Source organism: Megascapheus bottae, chromosome X, assembly GCF_031878675.1.
Source record: "Megascapheus bottae isolate mThoBot1 chromosome X, mThoBot2.hap1, whole genome shotgun sequence".
NCBI classification, from domain to species: Eukaryota; Metazoa; Chordata; class Mammalia; order Rodentia; family Geomyidae; genus Megascapheus; species Megascapheus bottae.
The window spans coordinates 92,814,764-92,838,853 of NC_143547.1; the positions used below are offsets into that span (position 1 = coordinate 92,814,764).

Below are 24,090 nucleotides of genomic sequence, written 5' to 3' on the forward strand. Positions count from 1 at the left end.
CCCAGGCTGGCTTTGAGCCACGATCCTCAGATCTTAGCCTCCTCGAAAGCTAGGATTATAGATGTGACCCATGTGCCATGTGGCAAAAGTGATAGAGTGTTATCCTTGATCAAAAGAAGCTCAGGGGGCCGGGAGTTTAGCCTAGTGGTAGAGTGCTTGCCTAGCATGCATGAAGACCCGGTTCAATTCCTCGGTACCACATATATATAAAAAAAGCCAGAAATGGTGCTGAGGCTCAAGTGGTAGAGCTCTAACCTTGAGAAAATCCAAGGACAGTGCTCAGGCCCTGAGCTCAAGCCCACGACTGGCAAAAAAAAAAAGCTCAGGGACAGTGCCCAGGCCCCTGGATTGGCAAAAATGAGAGAATTCTATCAAGGGAAGGGATGACATTACCCCCCCTCAATGTAGTCTTTGCCTGACTAATGTACATCAACTTTATAACAATAAAAAATAAAAATAACAACCAAGGAAGACTCTAGATTTTCTTCTGAGGAAAATTCCAGGGATGATAAACTTCCACAGCGTTTGTTAATCTGGGAATTTCCTAGTTGCTCCTTGTTTTTGAAGAACTATGAGTTGAATTAGCATCTTCACTGATACTTGTTTTTCTTACTATCATAGCATTGAGTCGAGCCTACAAGGTTTCATATGAGAAATCTGTTGATGTTCTCATAGAAGCGCTCTTTACAAACTGTGTTTCTTCCTTTCTATCGTCTCTATTCTCCTCCCCCACTCCCCTTTTCTCTCTCAGTACTACCTTAGGGTTGGATTGCAAACTCTTGCAACTGTTCTGCTTGCTTGCTTGCTTAGTTGGTACTCTACTGCTTGGCACACCCCTCCCACCAGGTGTAATGCAGATGATTTTGGAGTTGAAGTCTCACATTTTTTCTGCCAGTTTAGTTTCAAATCATAATCTGCAAATTCCCAGCTCCCAATTAGCTAGGGTTATAAGCGTGAACCACCAGCATCTGATGAAAGTTTTTTTCTATACTTTCTTTGCAAGTGACATTTTAATCTTTATGATATGTCTTCATACAGATCTCCTTACATTTTGTTTTTTTAGTTGTTTTATTATTACCTTTAAGCAGTTATACAGGCATTTCATCATGTCAATCTATGAGTACAATTCCTCTTTATCCGTGTCACTCCTTTCATCATTCTCCTCCTTCCCTTCAAGTTACTTGGTTCCATTTTCACATATGTATATTGATTATAACTATATCTGTGCACCCTTCCTTTCTCCATTTGTTTGTCCCACCCCCCCCTTAAGCTCCACCCTTTGGGAAAAAAAACATGTTTCACTGTGTCATAATCTGGGACATCCAAACTAGGTATCTGGTTCTTTTTGATAACTCATAAATTCCTATTCTCCTTTCTGGACACCTTGCAAACTCTTTCCAAATCCTCTCTGCTTTGTATGTAAAATAATTTGAAGAGCTCTACTTGACCTCCCCATAGTGTGTGCCTATTATATTGCAACTTCTCAGATGTTCTAATGGGACGTGATGGCATGATCTTTTCTGAACTCATGACTTTGGTTGAATGAGTTAAGAGAAAATGTCCAAGATTAATTTCAAGTAGCATATGTAATGTTCCAGACCCTTCAGTAAAGAATGTGTGAATGGTCCCTTGATGCCACATCACACACCAAAGTACAATGAGGACTATCTCAGGAGCAATGGAAATAGAAATGTGTATGGAATGTGGTTGAGGTGGCTTACCTTTATAATTCCAGTACTTAAGACCCTGAGGCAAGAGAAACAGCAATTCCTGAAAGCTGGGGTTAAACAGGTAGTACGCCTTGACTTAAAATAAGAAGAAAAAATAAATTTAAAATATAATAATTACCAGCATACACTGTATGACCTGCAACAGGGAATAGGATGGTAATAGAATATCCCTTTTGACATAACACTCCCAGCACAAGCAAGTATATATCACACCAACAATAAGGAGACCCTGCACATCAGACATACAGGGAAAAGCCCAACTTCTACCAACACTCCTTATCCTCTGAAAGCTATTTGTTTTAACTAACACATGCTATGGGCTTCAATATAAGGTTATTATATTCACTAGCATAATTAACTACTGTCATAAAGAGATTATATGCTCCGAATTTCCTTATATTTTAGATGGATGTTTTAGGTTTTTTTCAGTATCTTCTCAAGGTCTGTAATTAAGAGTCAGCATTCAAATTTGAAAATAAGAAACAGGTCATCAAATAAAAGACAATTAATAACATTGTGGGACACAAAGGAGGGAGGCTACTATGTGAAAATACTGCATTTGTCCACACAGTGAAAGCCACACAAGCAAGCACAAAAACTGTCAACAAAGAATGAATACCTGGCTTAGCTCAGAATCCAGTGAGATCAGAGGACTGAGTGGACTTGTAAAACTGAGTTGGGCTCAGAAGACACCAACATAAACGTCACTTGAGTCAGCCTTACCCATAAGGAATGACAAGGGATTGAGAAGCTCAGCACAAGGGCTGGTTTATAGCCCTCATTCCTGGCCCTGAATGGACCAGGTTACTGAAAGAATGGACAGTTCCAATTGCCACATACCTTATAGCTTCCTTAATGGCATATTCTTTTCTCCATTCTCCTCATTAGTTTGCCATTACATTAAGAATAACTTTGCTACCGATGTAGCTCAGTGATAAAGTACCTAAGTAGCATGTTGGAGGCCCTGGATTTGATTACAAGCCCTGCCAAAAAGTTATAGTCCCATCTCTATTTTTAAATTCTGTTTGATTTGCTCTGTTCTACATTCCTAAAACTACACAGCTTATTAATTTTCAGACTTCTTTTTTCCCAATATTAGAAAAGTATAAATTCCACTCTTACGTTCACTTAAACTGCAACTTATAAGTTTGATGATGCAGTATTTTTCTCATACTCAATTGCCTTTTTGTCACATTCATAACATTTTAGATGAGGTCTATTCATGTTGATCCGGCTGACCACAAACACCTGAGCAAAAAAATCTCCAGCCTCCTAAGTACCTGGGAATTCAAGTGCACATCATTGTACCTGGCCCTCAGTTGGGTTTACATAGAAATCTGTCTGTATTTCAGGATTCTTTTTTATATTAATATAAATTTCATTGCATTTTATATTGAAAGAATATGCCTATGTAAAAATAATTCTTTCTACTGTTAAGACTGTGGCCAGGAATGTGGACTGGTGGTAGAGTGCTTGTCTAGCATGCATGAAGCCCTGGGTTCAATTCCTCAATACCACATACCCCAAAAAAGCCAGAAGTGGAGGATGGCTCAAGGGGTAGAGCACTAGCCTTGAGGAAGCTCAAAGACTGTGCCAAGGCACTGAGTTCAAGCCCAGAACTAGCAAAAAAAATAGATCATGAGCAGGTTTTGCATGTAGTATTTAAATGATTTTTTAAGAAAAAATCAGTACTTTATTAGGAAAATGGGATGAGTATAGAGAAGTTGAACATTGAACTTGTACAATGTTCTTTATCACAAAAGCTACACATTCAGAAGAAAAGGCTATGCAGCAAATTTAAAGAAAAGTCAAAGATGTTCCTTTAGGAAGTGTCCCCAAAGAGCTGACAAAAGGAACTATTCATAAATTCAGGGAAGAGTCTTGTGGATATTAAAGATGTTGTTACTCCTTGCAAGGTATAAGAGATTTTTCAACACATATGATATTTACAGAGCCAGAACTTGTGGTATTTAAAATTATTTATAGGAAGAACAAGTATAGGGTCATTGGTTTTTAAAACAGCCTAAAAGAAATCTCTCTGCCCTCGGTGTTCTAGATGAAGTTAAACTACAATTTTTAAACTTTTGCTATTTCTGGGGTTGAAACAATGAAGAGATCATACTTGCTAGGCTTGTAGTTTGTCACTTGAAACAAAACCTATTTGCTAGTTATTTAGAGATGGATTCTTAAGGTCATATCTGTCTGGATTAGCTCAGAACCTTAATAAACTGAATCTCAGTTTGATAAGCTAGGATTACAGGCTTGAGCTATCAGAATCCATGGAACATTCCTCAGTGTGAAGAACCCTGCTGTTTGCCCTCTGCCCTTGATCATGTACACACTCAGTGACTTAAGCAGTCAGGCGCCAGAGGAGCATGTGGGACGTGTCTCAGGACACCATTGGCTGATGGTCGTCCCTATTTGATGACACAGCTGCGACCGCTTGATCTGTATTTAGCGAGCACATTTTGTGGAATAAACTCAGACCTGCGCCAAGAGTCATGGTCTCCGGGGTCTGTATTATTCGGGAGCCCCATCGCCATCTTACCTCCGCCATGTGGGCATCCGAGAGGGACACCAACATATGGTACCTAGACGTGGGGCACAACTAGCAGGTCCTCTTCAAGCAACTATGGGAACACAAACTCTCAGCAAAAGGAGGTTCATGTTCGTAAGGGGATCTTGGAGAGTAGGCAATTTTACTTTTCTGATAAAATGCTTGAGGGTATTGCTCTGTCTCTCTGCCCCCAAGGGTTTGCACGCAGGATACGGGATGAGTCCACTAGGAAAAAGATAGCTCGGCGGGGGCAACATATTGGTGATTTGCCCCCTTATTATCTCGGGCCGGCTCCCGGCCAGCTCCAGGGCCTGGCTTCAGGGTCCGGGCGGCTCCAGGGCCCGGGTGGCCTAGAAGCTTCTCCTCGCAGTAAATATGCCCATGGTTCCACCCAACCACGGCTCCCAAGTCTTTCATCAATTCCTAACAATTTTCTTGTTATTGAGATGAAGGATTGCCTTTTTTCTTTACTGCCCCTCCCACAACCCTTTTTGGAAAAGACGCCCAGGTTAAAATCAAAAGCCTCCAGAGGTAAGTAGAAGTCGATTGACCTCCCCGGTTTTCTCGAAAGTGCACTGTGGCCTAAAACAGTGTGGTCAAGGGACGCCTTGACCTCTTTTAGGGTTCTTGTTGATAACGGGGTACATCTGAGCGGATGTGTGGGTTTGAGTCTCACCAGCAAGACATGTCTAAGGGTATCTACCCAGCCCAATTTTCTTGTTGTTTTGTTTTCCCTCCGCTGGCTGGCTAACAAGGAATAGTTTAAGGCCAGGCATGCCATCAGAAGTTTGGGGGTTACTTAAAAGTCTCTGCTTCTCTGTCTTGTCCATGTTACATGTTTTTCCTTGTCCAGTTTTGTCTTTGAAACTGGTACCAGTCCTAAATACGGATCCTTGTATTTGAATCTTTTGAGAACTTCAAAAAATGTACGGCCAATATTAATTTTGCATGGGCTTAGATGTTTGAGTGTGAATGTGTGAATGTGTGTGAGCGAACATGTTCGAGATTATACTTGTGTACAAGTATACAAGTTTATACTTGAAACTAACATACAAAAAATGGGTAGTTGGTTAAACCTAGGTCTAAACTCCAAGACCCAAATGCCTCAAGGGATTTGTATTGAGTTTAAATTTGGAGATAAGTATCAAAAATTTAAATGTGAATTTATCAGCTTCAAATACCTTGCCTGTTTGTTTTTTAGAAATGACAGGGCTTCATCCTGCCTCTCCCTTGCAGACTGACACTGGAAATCTGATGGTAAAGTGGGTGATGTGATTAGTATTACTTAAAATGTATTAAATTGGGAAAAAAGGGTTTTAATAAGAGTAAAAAGGAAAATTAGGGCTAACAAAATGATTGTTTAATTGCTATTTCAATTCGCCCTTGTAAGTTTGTAACAGTTTCTAGCTGGCCCACAGAAAAGAACAGCAGGTCCTTATTCAGATGTAAATTTGGCCCTTCCCAGTAAGATTATGCTTAGAAAATCCTTTGAAAGCATGCCTTACTAATGCCTGTGTTACTGGGCAGGAACTTATAAGTGGGTAGTTAAAACTTAAGGTTGTCAAAATTATGGGTAGTTTACAATCCTAATTTTGCTCTAAGCCCTAACTGAGCAGATTTTGGGTTGACATGAGCCACAAATTCAGGAAAGAAGCTTGTGAACCTGAGGCAATTTGCCTATCAGTCTGTAAATTAGGCTAAGCTTTTAGGGTCCCTGATCAAGCATAGAGACAATGCCCCTGGGTCAGCTTGAAGAAGTTATAGAAGACAAATCTTCACCCAGATTCCACTCCTGAGACTTTAGCTAGCCTACTCTTGGCCATTGGCCCCCTTAAAAACAAATAAAAATGGGGGAATACAGGTACCTAAGGCATTAGGCCTCGAGATAAGCTTGATACTTTCTTTACATTGAACTTTTAAATTTCAAATCTAAAGGATTTTTCCCCTGCTTATAAGCATTGGGGCACCGTGCTACCTCGCCCAACCACCCTGCCCCTTGTCCGATGGAAGGACCTGATCACTAACACCTGGCAGGAGCCAGGCCCTCAGTTAACAGTGGGGTGAGGGTTTGACTCATGTGTGCCATGAGACGCGGACTGGGAACCCTATGAGGTTGGCCCTGGCCCTCACCAGGATGTACAGGTACAGACCAGAGAATAGAAGGGTTTCCTTTGTGGACATTGGCCATTTGCCCGACTTAAAATCTCCATTTGTGTCTGCTAACCCTGCAGGTGTATTGCCTGAAGAGCTAGGGTGGTAGTCAGTGACGGGTAAGATCCCTAGAGGGGGACAATCTAAGACAGGCACACCCTCAAGTAAGGCAAGCACCTGCTAATTAAATAAGGGGGAGATGTGGAGCACATCACAAATGGAAACCCATGCACCTCCTGGTCTTGGAACCACACCTGGCCAAGATGGTGCCTGCCACCTGATCGGAGGGCGTAGCTATGGTTTGTGATGTAGAATAAGACCACCTCTGGGATACGCCCCTAACATTTCCACCCTCTAAGACAGCACATGATCTACCCTCTTTGCATAACTGTTAACTTTCAAGTTTCAGGAATAGGAAATCCACAAGTTCCTGCCACCACAAAATGGCCTGTCAGCGACACCACCGCCAGCTACAGCCAGCTGACTTGAGTCCTGCCTCTACCTTCGTGACCTCACCAGTACAGCCCAGGACACTGACCTAAACCACCTTGGATGACTGCTCTGCCAGATATGGATGCCACGGACTCTCCTCAAAGCTACCTCATCCTATGTCTACTCTGGCATGGGAACCAGAAGAAACAGGAACTGTGGAGGTCCAGAGTAATGAACTTGACTCCAAAGGAGAGGACTGTGATATGATTATGAACGATTATCTTCCCTCAAAGCATGCTGGGGAGGACATGGGGCCTGTGATTCCCATTTACCCCAATCCCGTTTCTGAAACTCACATAGCCCTAGTTCTCTTTGGCTCACCAAGCCCATTTCCGCAGCAGCAGGACCCATATTTTCCTTAGCTAAGTTGGTTAGGCCCCATAAATAAAAAAGGGGGAGATGTGGGGAATCCTGCTGTTTGCCATCTGCCCTTGATTACGTACACACACAATGACTTAAGCAGTGGGGCGTGTCTCAGGACACCAATGGCTGATGGTCGTTCCTATTTGATGATGCAGCTGCGATCGCTCAATCTGTATTTAGCGAGCACAATTTGTGGAATAAACTCAGACCTGCACCAAAAGTCATGGTCTCAGGGGTCTGTATTATTCGGGAGCCCCGTCGCCATCTTACCCCCGCCACGTGGGCATCTCAGAGGGATGCCAACACCTCAGTATAATAAAGGCTGTGTATGACAAACCGACAGCTAGCATTATACATAATGGTGAAAAATTAAAGCCATTTCCTCTAAAATCAGGAAGGAGATAGGGATGCCCACTCTCTCCACTCCTCTTTAACACAGTATTAGAATTCCTAGCCAGAGCAATAAGGCAAGAAGCAAGCATAAAGAGGATCCAAATAGGGAAAGAGGAAGTGAAATAGTCCCTCTTTGCAGTTGATATGATTCTGTATTTAAAGAACCCTATAGATTCCACTCGCAAGCTGCTAGAGCTGATTCAAAACTTTGGCAAGGTAGCAGGGTAATCATATTAAGTGAAGTAAGCCAGACTCAAAGGAACTTAGGCTCAATGGTTTCCCTCATTCGTCATAATCAGTAGAAACCTTGGGCTCTACTACCAGAGATTTGCAATAGAGCAAAATCTTGATACATAAGGACATATAATGTGAAGCTAATTGAAAGGACTTCCAGGATAGTGAAACAAAAGCCATATAATGAAGGATTGTTGTCCTTAATGTACTATGTTGTCTCTCATCTCCTTTGCTGTCCCTTGGTTATCTCATATTGGTATAGTATCTCACTTTGTTATCTGATATATTGAATTTATTTGTATTTGGATATTTGAAATTTGATAGGGAAGGGGGGAAAACCAAGACGGGTGGGGGGGTGGGGGGGGAGGGAAACGAGTACCAAGACATGTGAAAGGGTATCAATGTATGTGAATTAATGCACCTTCTATCTGGCAAATATCATGTAACCCTTTTACTAATTACAATAAAAAAAATTAAAAAAACATTAAAAAAAATTAACCTTCAAAAATCAATTGCCTCCCTATATGACAACAATGAGAGGAACGAGGCAGCAATCAGGAAAGCAACATCTTTTGCAATAGCCTCAAAGACAATAAAGTACCTAGGAATTAAGTTAACAAAGACTGTAAAGGACTTTTTTGATGAAAACTTTAAAACCCTGAAAAAGGAAATTAAAGCAGAACTGAGAAAATGGAAAAACCTTCCATGCTCCTGGATTGGAAGAATTAACAGCGTGAAAATGGCAATCTTGCCAAGGGCTATTTACAAATTCTGTGCAATACCCATCAATATCCCAATGTCATTCTTTAAAGAAACAGAAGAGACAATCCAAAATTTCATATAGAATAATAAAAGACTCCGTATAGCAAAAATAATTCTCAGCAGAAAGACCAGCACTGGAGGAATTCAATACCACACTTTAGACTCTATTACAGAGCTATAGTGATCAAAACAGTTTGGTACTGGCACAAGACCTAGCCTGAAGGCCAATGGAATAGAACTGAGGACCCAGATATTAACCCACAGACCTATGGCGACCTAAAATTTGATAAGGGAGCTAAAAAAATAGAATGGAAGAAAGACAGCATCTTCAACAAGTGGTGCTGACAGAACTGGTTAAGCATCTGCAGAAAACAAATTTGGATCCTTCTTTGTCTGCACTAGAATTAACTCCAAGTGGATCAAAGACCTAGAGGTAAAAGCAGATACACTGAAAACTTTACAAGAAGGAATAGGAGATACACTAGCTCTCCTTGGCACAGGTCGAAACTTTCTTAATAAGGACCCAGAAGCACAAGTCTGGATAAGCACAAGAAAGTCTGGATAAGTGGGACTGCATTAAACTGCAGGCTTCTGTATGGAAAAGAACACAGCCAGCAAACTAACTAGAAAGCCTACAGAGTGGGAGAAGGTCTTCACTAACCATACAAAAGACAAAGGCCTGATATCTAAAATATATCACCAGCTAAAAAATTGAATTACTCCAAAACGAATCCCCAAAGACACAACCTTCCCATTAAAAGAAGGGCCAAAGATTAGAGACTTCTCTGAAGAAGAAATAAGAAGGGCCTATAGACACATGAAGAAATGCTTGACATGTCTGGCTGTATAAGAAATGCAAATGAAAACAACTCTAAGATTCTACCTCATTCCAGTTAGAATGGCCATGATCAAGGAATCTAATAACAACAGATGCTGGAGAGGATGTGGCCCGGAGTGATCACTGTTGGTGGGAGTGCAAACTCCTTCAAGCAGTATGGCAGTTCCCCAAAAGACTAAACATAGAGTTCCCGTATGGCCCAGCAATTCCACTACTTGGCATTTACCCAACCATCCAGAAACAAGGACATTCTAAATCCCCTGGCAGAACGATGTTCACTGCAGCACTATTTACCATAGCAAAGATATGGAATCAACCCAGATGCCCCTCAGTTGATAAGTGGATCAACAAGATGTGGTATTTATACACAATGGAATTCTATGCTGCTGTCAGAAAGAATGACATTGCCCCATTTGTAAGGAAATGGAAAGGCTTAGAAAAAATCATATTAAGTGAAGTAAGCCAGACTCAAAGGAACATAGGCGCGATGGTTTGCCTTATTTGTCATAATCAGTGGAAAGGTTGGGCTCTCCTAGCAGAGATTTACAATAGAGCAAAACCTAGATAGATAAGGCCATATAGCATGATGGTAAATGAAACAGCACCTCCAGGATACAGAAACAAAAGCCATATAATGAGTGATTGTTGTCCTTAATGTACTATGTTATCTCTCATCTCTTTTGCTGTCCGTTGGTTATCTCATATTTTTACAGTATTTTAAGTTGTTATCTCATGTATTGTATATATGCTTATGTGGTTATTTGAAATAGAGTGGGAAGGGGGACACCATGATTAGGGGTGGGGGTTGGGGGAAGGAAATGGGGACCAAGACATGAGAAAGGGTATCAAAGTTTGTGAAGTATTACACTTTCTATCTGGTGAATATAATGTAACACTTCTATTAATTATAATAAAAATATATTTTAAAAATTTATGAAATGAGGCTTTAAATCACATGTTCTGTGTGGGGAATAGGATATGTTTTGGTTTTTGCTTCTTTTTCCTATTTTTAACTTTGTTATACCAAACTAAACTCTAACTAAAATTAAATAACCCAGGGCAAATATCAAACTTGCAAATGAAGGTCAAGGCATTGCCCTTTAATTTGTAAAGAGGATAAGGATGATTGTCTATAATTCAGTAATATATTGAGGATTGTGAAATGGAAATGTAACAGTGTGTTGGCTGAGGAGGAAACACTAAAATGTTTATTTTTACATAGTCTGCAAAGTATATTAAGCCAAACAATGTTGGTAGTAATTATGTCCAAGTTTTTGAACTTAGGGCAACCATAATCAACTGTATTTCTGGGTAACAACAGCAAATCTCTAGAATAAAACAAAAAGTACCAATGAAAGTGAAGTCCCAATATTAAAGCCCTAGGAATTACATGACAGGTGAGGGAAGTGAGGCTGTGGCTCCAGTAAGTTGGTGGCCTTAAGCTTAAGAGTTCAGGGACAGTGCCTAGACTCAGAGTTCAAGACCCACAACGCACACAAAATAAATATGTAAATAAATAAATGACAGGTGTGTCTCATTCTTTATGAAACCTGTTTCCTTTTCCTCTGGAACGACAAAAGGTAAACTGGAACAGGAAAGAAATGCACTGTGAGTGGTATATTCATGTAAACATTTTAGGAATTTTCCTAATGTAAAAGCACCTGGTAAAACACAGGGCAATATATTCATGAAGAATTCCTGGGTATATGATAGGAAACATTATAATGAATTCTTTGTAAACAACAAGTTTATAGTACTATAACAATAACAATCACAAGCACAATTAAGAACTTCAGTTTCCTGAAGGTCTGGTTCATTTAACAGTTCTCCCGTATTGGAAGTGGGAGCTTGTCAAAGTGTATTCATCAGCATCATCTACCTAGCCTGCAGTTCCGCCCCAGACCACAGAGGGCGCACACATGTGCACCTTGTGCTTTGTGTGCACCTTGGAGCTTGTCTTGGAATATCCCGGTGGACTTGCCTTGTGCCGCTTCCCACCATTTTCGACCTGAGGTACGCTGGCACCCCGCCATTTTGGAAATAACACGCGCCGGTGCCCCACTATTTTGTGAGGTGCGTATCTACCCCACCATTCTGACACGTTCTGGTACCCCGTTATTTTGGAAGTGAGGCAGAGCACTACCTGATAATTTTGTGAGTTGCGTCGCTACCCCATGGTTTTATGAGGTGTGCCACTACCCCACCATTTTGAAGTAAGGCCCACAGCTGCGCCGCCATTTTGGAAGTGTGGCCCACTTGATGCCCGGTTGTTTCAGAAGCGAGGTATAGGTACGGGATTGTTTCGGAAGTGAGCCCATACCACTGGCTGCTTGTTCAGGAAGTGGGTGACCCGATGACTTTGTGAGGTGTGGCACTGCCCCGCGATTTTGAAAGGGCGGGGCACTGCCAACCCCGCCATCTTGGAGGCGCGACGAAGTCACGCCGCCATTTTGAAGGTGCGGTGCCCCACTACCCCATCGTTTTGAAAGTGAGGCACACGTTACCTGGTTTTTCTGGAGGTGTGTTCAGCCGCAAACCCCATCATTTTGGTGAGTGTGGCACTGCCCCGCCATTTTGGAAGTGTGGCACTGCCTCTACCCGCCATTTTGGAAGGGAGGCGTGCCCCTACCCTCCATGTTGGAAGTGAAGTGCGTCACTATCCTCCATTTTGGAAGTGAGGCTCTTCGTGATCACTGCGGTTTTGAGGTGCTCACGGTTGGGTTGCGGACGTTCAGGTTTGTATTTTGGCTGTGGGAAGGTTTAGGGTGGCATTTCTTCATTTCTTCTCCCAGTTCTCCCCCAGCCCTAACGTGTCTGTCTGAAATATTGCCCTGCTCTTGGTGGGGAAGTCGTGCTATGTTAGGACTTTCGGACGACTCCGTGGTGCGGATACCCGGAGGTTCCGTGCCTGCTTGTTCCTCAGCTATCCCCTTACGGCACTCCAGTGGGTGTGGCTCCCACCTTGGCAGTAGGAGAGCTGTACTTTAACCCACTTCTCGGCTCTCAATGGTGTCTTCCTAGACGACCTCATTTTCTCTTCACTGATAATGGTGAATCTTGGCCACGTCTCCTTAGTGAGGCGGCGTGGAAAAGACCTCTTTTCTAGTGGGTGGGGCTGCATTGGTGACCACCCATACTGGGTGACTACCAGAACCAGCCGGGCAGTCACTAAGCCATCAATTTGTGCTTTATCATAAAACATTTCAGTTGAGTGCACTCCTGAAGGTTGGATTTGGGAGGTGGCTGGAACTTGGGACTTGGTTTGAGACATGGGATAGATACTTCACCTGACCTACTACGCTTTAGTCACACTTCTGTGTTGGAGTTCAGTGGCTATGTGTAAATACTAGTGTGACAACATGGGATATTCTTACCACTGACTTAAAAAACAATGCTGCCTAGTCAGCGATTACTCTCACTGCATTTGTACTTGTATTGTTCTTCCAACTAAATGAAAAAAATTGTGATGTTTTTCAGATTCTTTAGAAATTGGAATTTCGAGCTCAGACTCCGGACATTGCTAGGTATTTGCTGTATCACTTACCCAACTCTGAGACTACATTATATTTTTTGCTTTAGTTATTTTTCAGGGTAGGTCTTTTTTGTTGCAGCCAGATTGCAAACAAGATATCCTGTCCTATGCATTTCATATGTCTGAAATTAACATTATACTTGGAATTGGTTGAAATGTGGTTTACCTTTTTGGTCCTACTTGGCTTCAATGAGATTTGTCTGATCTGTGGCTCCTCTGTACTTCCTAATACAGGAATAGCAACTGTACAAGCCAGTTTTTAGATAATTTTAGATAAGTTTCGTTGATATTTGTTTTGTAAAAAAAGTAAGCATGACGGCCTGGAGTGTGGCCTAGTGGTAGAGTGCTTGGCTAGCATGCACAAATCCCTAGGTTCAATTCCTCAATACCACATGCACACAAAAAAGCCAGATACAAAAGTATTGCACCAGGAACATAGCCTATTTGCAGAATGCTTGCCTACCATGCATGAAGCCCTGGGTTCAGTTCTTCAGTACCACACACTCAGAAAAAACTGAAAGTGGCACTGTGGCTCAAGTGGCAAAGCACTAGCATTGAGCAAAATGTGTCCAAGGTCAATGCCCAGGCCCCGAGTTCATCTTCCAAGACTGACAAAAAAAAGAGTAAGAATGATACAAAAATATTGAGATTTTCATTCCAAGTTTTACTCTTCTACGAGTATGTCCCTTTCATGACAGATATAAAACTCATATGGCTCTTCCCCCTTTAAACAATTTCCATTGCTGTTTTCCAGGACATAATGGCTGATGATGGAGGTGAGAATTCTAAAAAGCTTCAGAGTCAAATGAAGCCGGCTAAAGAACTCATGGGTCCTCCACCACCGCCACCACCTAAGAAGAAATACAGACGGTCTCTGACAATCAAGAAGAAAGCAGCAGGAGAGGGAGTGTCTCCTGAAACTTCAAGCAAGGGAAAGGAAGAAGGTAATCATGTCTTTGATAGGCAGGCAGGAATCCACATGTTTCCATATGAAACTAAACTCCTTTGAAATGATATAAGTATTGCATGTTCCTATAAGCATTAAGGTCTTAATACAGATGAGAAAGAGATCATCTGCTCATTCACCTACTGCTCATATTTCACCTTTCCCTATCATCAGGTCTTCTGCCTGGTGTAAAACAGAGAATCATACTTGATCTTTTGCAAAATAAAAAAAAAAGTTTTAAACTACGCCCCCTCAGTCTGAGGTGGCTTTGCCATTCATGTCCTAGCAGTAAATTGCCCAATTATCCATTCCTTCCTTTATGCTGACTTTCCAGAACTTCCATTTTCCCCCTTTCCTTATTGGTAAATGCCCATTGTTGTCTGTCCAGCTTTTCCCTTTGAATTCCCTGCAGTATAATTATAATGATTTACAAATCACAACTTTTTGTACTTTCTAGCTGACTCTGACATGCCATATCACTGGTTACTCCCAACAGTTCCTTTCTGATTACCTGTTTTCTGTTCCTGCCCCTGTCACATGTAAATTGTTTTAGTTTGCTACCACAATGATGACATAAATAGGGAATTGCATCATACCAACATCAGGCCATGCTAAAAAAAAATACCTTGCAAGCTCTGAGTCACTCAGAACACCATCAGAATTGTCAGTTTGCCTTATAGGCCGAACACTTCTTAGACACATTATGCTCTCTACACTAAACCACAGTAGCCTCTTTTCCCTCTGTTTGATTCTGAGCTTTACTCTCTGGTCCCTGGTTCTTGTCACCGTAGCTTCTATTTTCATGCTCACCACATCCTGTCACTGTCTGCATGTGCTAACCAGCTTTGTCAAGGTCAGTTCCCAGAAGAAACACCACGTTGCAGCTCTGGGCATCTCTTTACTGTTCACTTCCACATACTTGCTTCATAGTTCATCATCATGAATCTAGTTGTGAGGGTGCTATTGTCTACTGTACAGTCACTGTGTAACCTACCCCATCTAACAGTGTAAGCTGACTAGTAACAGATATAGATCCTTTCTTGCTCATTGCTGATCTCTAGCTTATAATCCGGTGCCTGGTGTAACAGAATATGTTTAAATAACATCATGGTTTCAGACTTAGAGTGACTAACACCCCGATTTGACATCAAAAGAATTCATGAAGAGAATCATCTACACTGGAATTTTGTGTAATGGAGAATATTCGGCATCTGAACATCATGTGAGCTGCATTTCTCTTCATGCGAATTGTATGAAAGCATCATTTAATTACAGATATAAGGTGTCTGTGATAGCCTGCTTCTTAGTTATCTTGTTCACCTACATTTCTACGTGGAGTGAGAGGGTACCAGGAGGGATTTATTGAATATGTATGCTGAAATCAATGGGGGAGGCCTATGATGTCTTCACTGAAAATATCCTGTTTTGAAATAAATTACTTTAGCATGTAGGACGCACAGAAATGTGCACGTGAAATGAGGAAACCTCCTCGAACCATACTTCCCCCTCTCAATTTTGTTTTCTTGTGGCACTATTAGCCAAGTTGCCCATAAATAGACAGTGGAGAAAGGTCAGGGCCTAACTGTAGCTTCCTTGTCAAAATCTAGACCTCTAGATTTTGGAACTCTTCTGAAGACTTCTCTGGTATCAGTGTGACTAAATTACTTCTCAAACCTGGTAGTAGCACACTTTGTGGAGTAGATATGACCAGAACCCTCTCTACAGGTGATCAAAAAGCTGTGGCACCTGATGCTGGACCAGGAGGATCTGAAGACACCAATGCTAGCATAAGACGTGAGATTAAGAAGGAAATTCAAAAGTGGGCCCGAGGTAAGTAAGAATAGAACAGCTAGGGACAAAAAACTGGGGATTACTCTCATTTAATGGTGTTGAATGGCTTGACACTACCTCAGAAGTGATAGTTACTGCCAGATTGCATTTTTCACATACTTTACCATGGTCCTCTTCATTGTGACTAAATGTCCCAGCAGACACTTCTTTGTTAAATTTTCTACCTTACTTAGTTATTATTAACCATATTTTATTGTTGGACCGGTATCTCAGTTTAATATTTAAACACAAACACACCACATACATGCACACACATAGGCATGCACTCTGCATACACACTACAGATATACTAAATTGAAATATGTACTCAAACAGAGGCAAACAGACATATTTACCAATACTTATAAACAGTGTTATCACATATCATTACAAATATATGCATTTACCACTGTTCACTTGTGTTTAACATTTATGAGAAATGCCAAAATATTTTTGATTTTCAGGATATGAAAGGATTTTCCAGTTGCTTGAGCAAGTGGAAGGACCTCTGGAAGTAAAGAAAGACATAGTTGAATATGCCATCAAGAAAGCAATAAGGTAAGTGACAATACTTTCCATCTTCCTTTGCAACTAGGCCCAAGCAGGACCAAAAATAAGTGGTATAGAATAGATCCTAGCCTTCACTTATCATAAAGGTAGACTCGAATGATGTTTATGTTGGTATCTTCTGAGCCTGAGTTTTGCAAACTTCTGGCCTACCTGAAGTCAGTTAACAATCTTTGTCATTCCTTTTCTGACATTTAATGTGTGGACACATTCCTTACTTTCACACAGGTGGTGGTTGTCCCACTCCCTGTTCCACAGTACTTCCCAAGTCATTAATTCTATGGCTATCTACTTCATGACCCTTCTCTTTAATTTTCAGATTCAATTGCCGAGACTTAGTTAAGAACCTTGAGAAGACACTCAAAAGATTCGACAGCCGTCGCATCAGATAATTCAACCTTAAACAAATAATTCTCTTATAACATTTATCAATAGGATGCCAGAACCAGTTTTCTGCGTAGAAGTACCAGGTTAATACTAAATCCCTTGAACATGTTTTTAGTTGTCAATTGCCTTCCATAGAGAATAAAGAGTTGGAGTTTTGAATGTTACAAGTTTACATTAATAAAGGTTTCTGGACTTGTGCATTTGGTTTGAAAGTATAGCTTATTGTTGTGTGTTTCTTTCCTCACCTGTATCAATGGTGTTATTTTCTCACTGGGAAAATCCTCTTTTCCACCTGGTCTGTGTGACAGGTAGTTGAGTCATTTTCAATATCACCCTGTTTTGTATTTTGGGTTTTTTTTTGCCAGTCTTGGGGCTTGAACTCAAGGCCTGGGCACTGTCCTTGGGCTTTCTCAAGGCTAGTGCTCTTCCACTTGAGCGTCAGCACCACTTACGTTTTTTTCTGTGTATGTGGTACCAAGGAATTAAACCCAGGGCATCGTGCATGCTAGCCAAGCACTCTATCACTAGGGCAAGCTCCTGGACCTATTGCCCTATTTTTATTTTAATTTTTATTTCTTGAGACACACTTTCCTGCTGTATCCTCAGTGATCTAGAAATCACTGTGTAGTGCCAGCAAGCCTAGAATACCTGAAACGCAGTGTCTGAATTAAAGGTGTAGGTGACCAAAGCTGGTTTCCCTATCTCTTTTATATTCTTTTTGTCTTGAGAGACCGCTCAGCAGATCATAATGTCTAGCATGGCACCATAATATTATTTACATATTCTTACTGACCATTCTGGGCCATTAAAAGTCATATCTGAGGGGCCAGGAGTTTGGCCTAGTGGTAGAATGCTTGCCTAGCATGCATGAAGAGCTGCATTCAATTGCTCCATACCATAGGCATATAAAAAAGCCAGAAGGGAGGCTGAAGTTCAAGTGGAAGAGCTCTAGCCTTGAGAAAGTCCAAGGACACTGCTCAGGCCCTGAGCTCAAACTCAGGACTGAAAAAAAAAGTCCTATCTGAAATGCCTCACTTATAGATTTTTTTTATTGTTACGATTAAGTGGTTATTTATATTTTACAGTACTGTGACAGTTATTCTTAGCAGTTATCCCATTCACTTATTTTACTATTGAATTACTAAGCATCATCATTCTAGTCTACAATATATATATAAACGTTGAAATATACAAAAATCTCTATACCTACATAGAACAAAAGGTTTAACCCTTGATGAATATAGGCAATGAAACCATTTCTTGCAGGTCGGCTTCTTTTTTGTTTTGCCAATCCTGGACTTGAGTTCAGGACTTGAGCACTATCCTTGGACTTTCTCAGGGTTTGAGTTCTACCTCTTGAGCCTCAGCACCACTTCCAGCTTTTCTCTATGTATGTGGTACTGAGGAATCGAACTCAAGTCTGTGCTTTATCTTCTGTTCTTGACATTCTAGTTTCCATCTCAGTTATTCTATTACGTATAGCTTCCACTGTGATTGTAAAAATTGAACCCTTCATGTTTTCTGTCTGATCTGAGAGTGTTCATTTTTCCATCTAAAGAATCCAGGTGTGGTGGCTCACACCTGTAATCCTAGCTACTCAGGAGCCTGAGATCTGAGGATCAAGGTTCAAAGCCAGTCCTGGCACAAAAGGACCTGAGACTCTTATCTCCAATTAATTTCTAGAAAACAGAAAATGGGGCTTGACTCAAGGGTAGCGTGGTAGGGGCTAGGAATGTGACCTAGTGGATAAAGTGCTTGCCTAGCACACTGAGGCCTGAGTTCAATTCCTTGGTACCACATAAACAAAAATAAATAAATAACTTGCACCTTGACAAAAAGGGTGGTAACTTTGAGCTGAATAGCTCAGGAACAGTACCCAGGCCCAGGGGTAGGGTGGTAGCCTTGAGCTGAAGAGCTCAGGAATAGCACCCAGACCGATTTCAAGCCCCATGACCCACAAAAAAGTATAGATATCTATTTATTTTTGTCTCCATTTCTATTTTAAAATTGAGAAGTTGATTGGTGTTTTCTTCTCGTGTTCTTGGAATTTCTTTTGGATTTCTCTTTTTATTTTATTGGTCAATTCTTTTATGATCTTTTTAATTGATGTCTTGTCTTCTGTCCCTTCACTCTTAGCTGCTTTTGGAGTTTGCATGAGACCTTGATTATTTATAAATTTTGTTATTTGTCTTTGTGAATTTCACATTCAGGCCTCAAGATATGTCAGTTTTTAATATTAATTTGGTCTGTTGGTGGTCAGTTGGTGGCAATTTTTACTTGGTCTCATGCTGGTTCACTCTGGGTGTCCATGCTCATGTCTGGTTCTCAGCTAGATAGCACAAGCATTGTTGGTTTGCCACCTGGTTCCTAGCAGCTGGGCCCAGCGGTGGATGCACAATGTGGGTTTTTCTGGAGTAAGGAGGAGCTCACAGCGGGTTCCCAATAGGAGCATGTAGTCTGTGCTGACATGCCTACTGGTTCCCAGCAGTGGTGCACAGTTGCTGTCTGTGTGCATGCCTGGATCTCAGCTAGATAGTACAGTTGTTGCTGGCTTGCCCATCCAGTGCCCAGCAGCAGAGCTCAGCTGTAGGTGTGTGCTTTCAGGTTTTCTGCAGTTGGGTATAATGCACACCTGATTCCTGGTAGGAGTGTATGGCAGTTCCTGGCATGCCCATGGGTTCCCAACAGTGGTTAGGTGTTCAGAGAAAGATTCAACACATTCCAAACATGATGCCCTTCTGCTACATCCCAATTTTCCTCTGAAAGCCAGGAGTTTTCACTCAGGATATTATAGTAACCTATTTTGTGTGGGATTGCCTAAAAGTAATCCAAAGTGCCCAGTTGAGATTGCAAATTTGACTGGGATGCTGTAAGATTTTTGTGTGAATTGTTTCTTCTATAGAGCCCAGGCTATGCTGGTAGTCACTATGTTGATTTACCTGAATCCAGAATTTTCCTACCTATTTCTGAATGCTCAGTTTGGGGATCCACCCAACACATCTCTTCCAACCCTTGTTCCAGGGGTTTCTCGGGTGTTTTTTGTAATAATAGTGTTTGACCTCAGCATTGGGATTGGAAGGTAAGTAGGCTGACAGTCTACCACCTGAGCCTTGCCTTCAAACCCTAAAACATTTTCTTAAAATGCATGCTAAAAACCTTGCTAGCTTCTAAATTATTTCAATTCAGTTCTGAAAGTTCTGCCAAAAAGCCAGAAGTCACTGGAGTTGTAACTCAATTAATAGAGCACTTCCCTAGTAAGCATATAATCCTAAATTCCGTCCCCAGTAATAGCAAAGCTAGAACTATCCATGAAGTTGTTTTTGTTTTGTTTTGTTTTGTTTTTGCCAGTCCTGGGGATTGAACTCAGGGCCTGGGCACTGTCCTTGGGCTTTCTCAAGGCTAGCGCTCTATCACTTGCACCACACAGCACCACTTCTGGCTTTTTTCTGCGTGTGTCCTACCAAGCAATCTAACCCAAGGCTTTGTGCATGCTAGACAAGCACTCTACTACTAGGTCACACTTCTGGCCCTCCTTGAGCTTTCTCAAGATTAGTGCTTGACCACTTCCAGCTTTTTCTGTGTATGTAGTACTGAGGAATGAAACCCAGGGCTTATGCTTACCAGGGAAGTACTCTCCCAGTAGGCCACACTCCCAGCCCTATTAGTGAAGTTTTTTCTTGTTGTTCATCTTGGGGCTTGAACTCTGGGCCTGTGTGTTGTCCCTAAGCTCTTCAGCTCAAGGCAACTGCCCTACCCCTTGAGCCACAACACCACTTCTGGTTTTCTAGTGGTTGTTTGGAGATAAGAGGCTCATGTAGTTTAGTGCCCAGGCTGGCTTTGCACCACAATCCTCATATCTGAGTAGCTACTCAAATCGTGAGTAGCTAGGATTACAGGGATGAGCCACCATACCCCACTCTTATCAGTGAAGTTTTAAGCAATCATGCCACTCTTTTAGAATGGTGAGGAGTATGGCAAGTTTGGTGACATAGTGTTAACATGACTCCTGCTATACATCACTTCCTGGAAGAAAGTACCATGTTTAGAAATGATATCATGTGGGATAGTATGATGTGAAGCACAGTGGGAGGCAATGAAAATGTAAATCCACACTGTCTTAAGTGCAAACAAAGATTCCTCTTCATGATGGAAGTGAACCAAGGTAAAACACTCTACCTGCCACAGCCTGGAAGCTGCCTAAGCACTCTGGCATATAGTGCCATATCAAGAGTTCAGCTACAGTGTCTGTGCTTGTGGTAGACTGGATAGATGGCAGTGACTATGACAGAACCACTGTTGGCAAATGGAAGTTTAAGTTCTGGGCCTATGATTTCTGCCTTCTCTGACTCCAAGAATTGATATTTCTTATTTCATGGGAAATGAGATGGTACACCTAAGGGGGAATAGGATTCCTAAGATATTAATCTATGATCAGATCAGAAGGAAATGGAGATCTTAGTCCTACCACCTTAAGAAGAAAACCTGCCAACACTAGTGACCTGGAAAGTGTTACCTTGTTTCTTCTTTTTCTTTTTGTTACATTTCTTTTTATCTTATTTATCCTTTTTTCTTCCTTTGCCTTGTCTTGCTTTTGTTATTCTCTTTTTTTGTTAACATTTTATTTTATATTTTATTTATTTATGTATGTATTTTATTTTGGTGCCAGTCCTTGGGTTGAATGATCTAGGTGATGAACCTTAGCAAAGACAACATTTATTACCTAGAAGTACAGCCCCTGGAGTAGGAGGCTGGAAATGCAACTTCTGAAAACACAACTTTGACAAGGTGCCTCAGGACCTTACATGCAGATGCAAGCACTCTACCACTAGGGTACACTCCTGGTACCACATGTCCATCTTTGTGCTCTGTGGCCTTCAATTTGGAGCTCAGTTGTAGTCAGTGCTTGGAACTGGTCCCTTGAGTAACCTCCAGAAATGTCAGGACAGATGCAGGGTCTACTTATTTCCCTGCCCAAGTGGAAGAGTTGTGAAGGGTTTCCTCCTATGCTGGATTGCCCCCAAGGTGATAGGGAGGAGAGTGCCATGACCCTTCTCTGCAATAGGTTAACTATGTTTAACTGTGGTGAAGACACCAAATTGGTATTTTCTCACAGTGGTGATTGCTCCATATGCTATTAATTTCATGTTTGTGTGTAGAAGAAAGGGTAATGGCATCACCTTCCTTAGTACATTGCATTTAAAAGAAACTATAACACCAGATTTCTTATGTGGATAGAATTTTGGAGTCTTTTTATTTAAATGTCTGTTCAGTGAGTAAAATAGTAACTACCATTTTCAGACTTCTTAACAGAATTGTTTGGAAATATATTTTAGATTCATTCTGCAAGGTGGGAAGTCATTAAATTATCTTTAACAAGAAATTAAAGTGGATGGCAAGTAATGTCTTCTATGAAGCAGCACTTAGCTGTGTATTATGGTCACATGGCTATGGTGGAGTTTAGAGGGCTGCATGTGTTTGGAGAAGCAAAGGACTCTTACTGTCAATCATAGTTGGTAAGGCAACATTTTGTATTTTTCAGTTTTTAGCTCTCAGATTAGTAATGGATTTGGTCTCCCTTTGTGTACTACGGTCTCCTTGTTGTAGAATTAGAATTCTTAGAAATGAAACTTAAGGGCCAGGAGTTTGGCCTAGTTGGTAGAGTGCTTGCCTAGCATGCACAAAGACCCGGGATCAATTCCTCAGTACCACATACATAAAAAAAGCCAGAAGTGGTGCTGTGGCTCAAGTGACAGAGTGCTAGCTTTGAGGGAAAAGCCCAAGGACAGCGCTCAGGCCCTGAGTTCAAGCCCCAAGACTGGCAAAAAAAGAAATGAAACTTAAGATAGGGACTCTTCAGTTTAAATCTGGGTTCAGCTATTGGACAGGTGTCTGATCTTCTCCCAATGTTTAGTGTCTTCAGTGTTAAGGGGAAATCACACCTCTCCCTCAAAGTCTGCATAAAGGCTGAAAGTGAGCATGAAAGTTAGATGGTGTAGCCAGTGTCTGGCACTTTTCATGTGTTGGAGTAGGTCCTCTGAGAGTTAATGTTGCATGCAGAAAACCCATTGTTGGGGCCTTATCTCCATCTCTGAGGCCTGTTCATCATTCTGGCTAGGTGAAAAGGGCTTTGGCCAGGAATTCCTAGGGTTCCTTGCATATCTCTCTTATCTCTGTACACGTGATTCGACTGAGCCCCAGTGCGCTTTCCTGCACTGGTCCTGCCCAGTACCTAAAAGTTTGCCCTGGAACCTTAGTGATAGCACAATGGCTCTCTTCCTATTGGCTAGCTTCCCAGTTCCCACCTTCTTTTTCCCTAACAGTATATAATTAAGTGTCTGACACAATAAACAAGAGATCTGCTGCGCTTTCATGGCTGACACAGCTCCTGGCTCGGTGTGGTTTCTTCCCCGGTATTTGGGGGAGGGCTGGGTCATCAATACTTACCATCTCACTCAGCTCCAGGGGACTTCAGGCTGGCCCTGGGTGTCCCTCCCCATACCCTTGTTGCTCCACAGTAGCAACAACCCCTGGCATATTAGATGTTGCAAGATGAAGAAGGATGGATTTCAAGTTATGGTGTTGACTTTCAAGGCAGTAATTTGGGGTTATAGAAATCAGGTGTAAGGGTGAGAGATGATCTGAGTCAGAGTGACTGGGTGCTGTCAGGGACAGCTACCTAGAAGTTCAGAGCTGACAGAGGCTGGAGAAGATACAAGTGAGATCATCTCTCCTGCTATGAGCCTGTAAAAAAGTGAACAATAGGGAATATCCTGGAACAAGCCATTTGATGAATAGGGGACACTAATGGATAATGGGCAAGGAGGTACCTTGGGGTCTATTCTCATGAGGTCACATTGAATATGTATTTGGTTCATACAGACTTGGTTTGGAAGTGTTGTTCCAAGTAGACCATAATTTGTGTGCAGTCTGGGACTAATAGACATTTTGTGTTTCCAGATCCTCAACTGGAGCTGAAGGACCTGACAGAATGATGTAACTGGGAACACTGGTGTCAAAATGAGAAGCATAACAGAAATGAATGGATACTCCTAAATGTTCTAGAACACTCTGGAAAGAAAACTACATGCTTAGACTTTAAAATTTCAGCAAGTCAATATAGAAGTCCTGAAATAACCCAGGATTCCTGAGACATAAACAGAAACTGAATGGAACAAAGGAAGTATATACTAGAGTTCCAGAGTCAAGATTCACTGATCCCATAGGTACACAGAACATGAATGTTAGTGGGAAAAACAACTATGGTAAATCACTTTCTATTTATTTGTCACTAGTGACACATGAACTATT

At 41.6% G+C, this 24,090-nt stretch overlaps 1 protein-coding gene across 3 annotated transcripts; it reads left to right on the forward strand.

The window, feature by feature from the left end:
- Nucleotides 1-11,521: 11,521 nt before the first annotated feature.
- Nucleotides 11,522-16,965, forward strand: LOC150041584 (uncharacterized). Of its 3 annotated transcripts, XM_090326244.1 has the most exons (6): nucleotides 11,522-11,593; nucleotides 12,998-13,044; nucleotides 13,807-13,996; nucleotides 15,724-15,828; nucleotides 16,293-16,386; nucleotides 16,715-16,965. In XM_090326244.1, exons 3-6 carry the CDS (start codon nucleotides 13,813-13,815, stop codon nucleotides 16,785-16,787), a joined length of 456 nt encoding a protein of 151 aa, XP_090182370.1. In that variant the 5' UTR covers nucleotides 11,522-11,593; nucleotides 12,998-13,044; nucleotides 13,807-13,812; the 3' UTR covers nucleotides 16,788-16,965. The 3 variants fall into 3 exon arrangements, with proteins under 3 accessions (XP_090182370.1, XP_090182369.1, XP_090182371.1); XM_090326243.1 differs by lacking the exon at nucleotides 12,998-13,044 and having other exon boundaries at nucleotides 11,524-11,593; XM_090326245.1 differs by lacking the exon at nucleotides 11,522-11,593 and having other exon boundaries at nucleotides 13,033-13,111.
- Nucleotides 16,966-24,090: the final 7,125 nt, after the last annotated feature.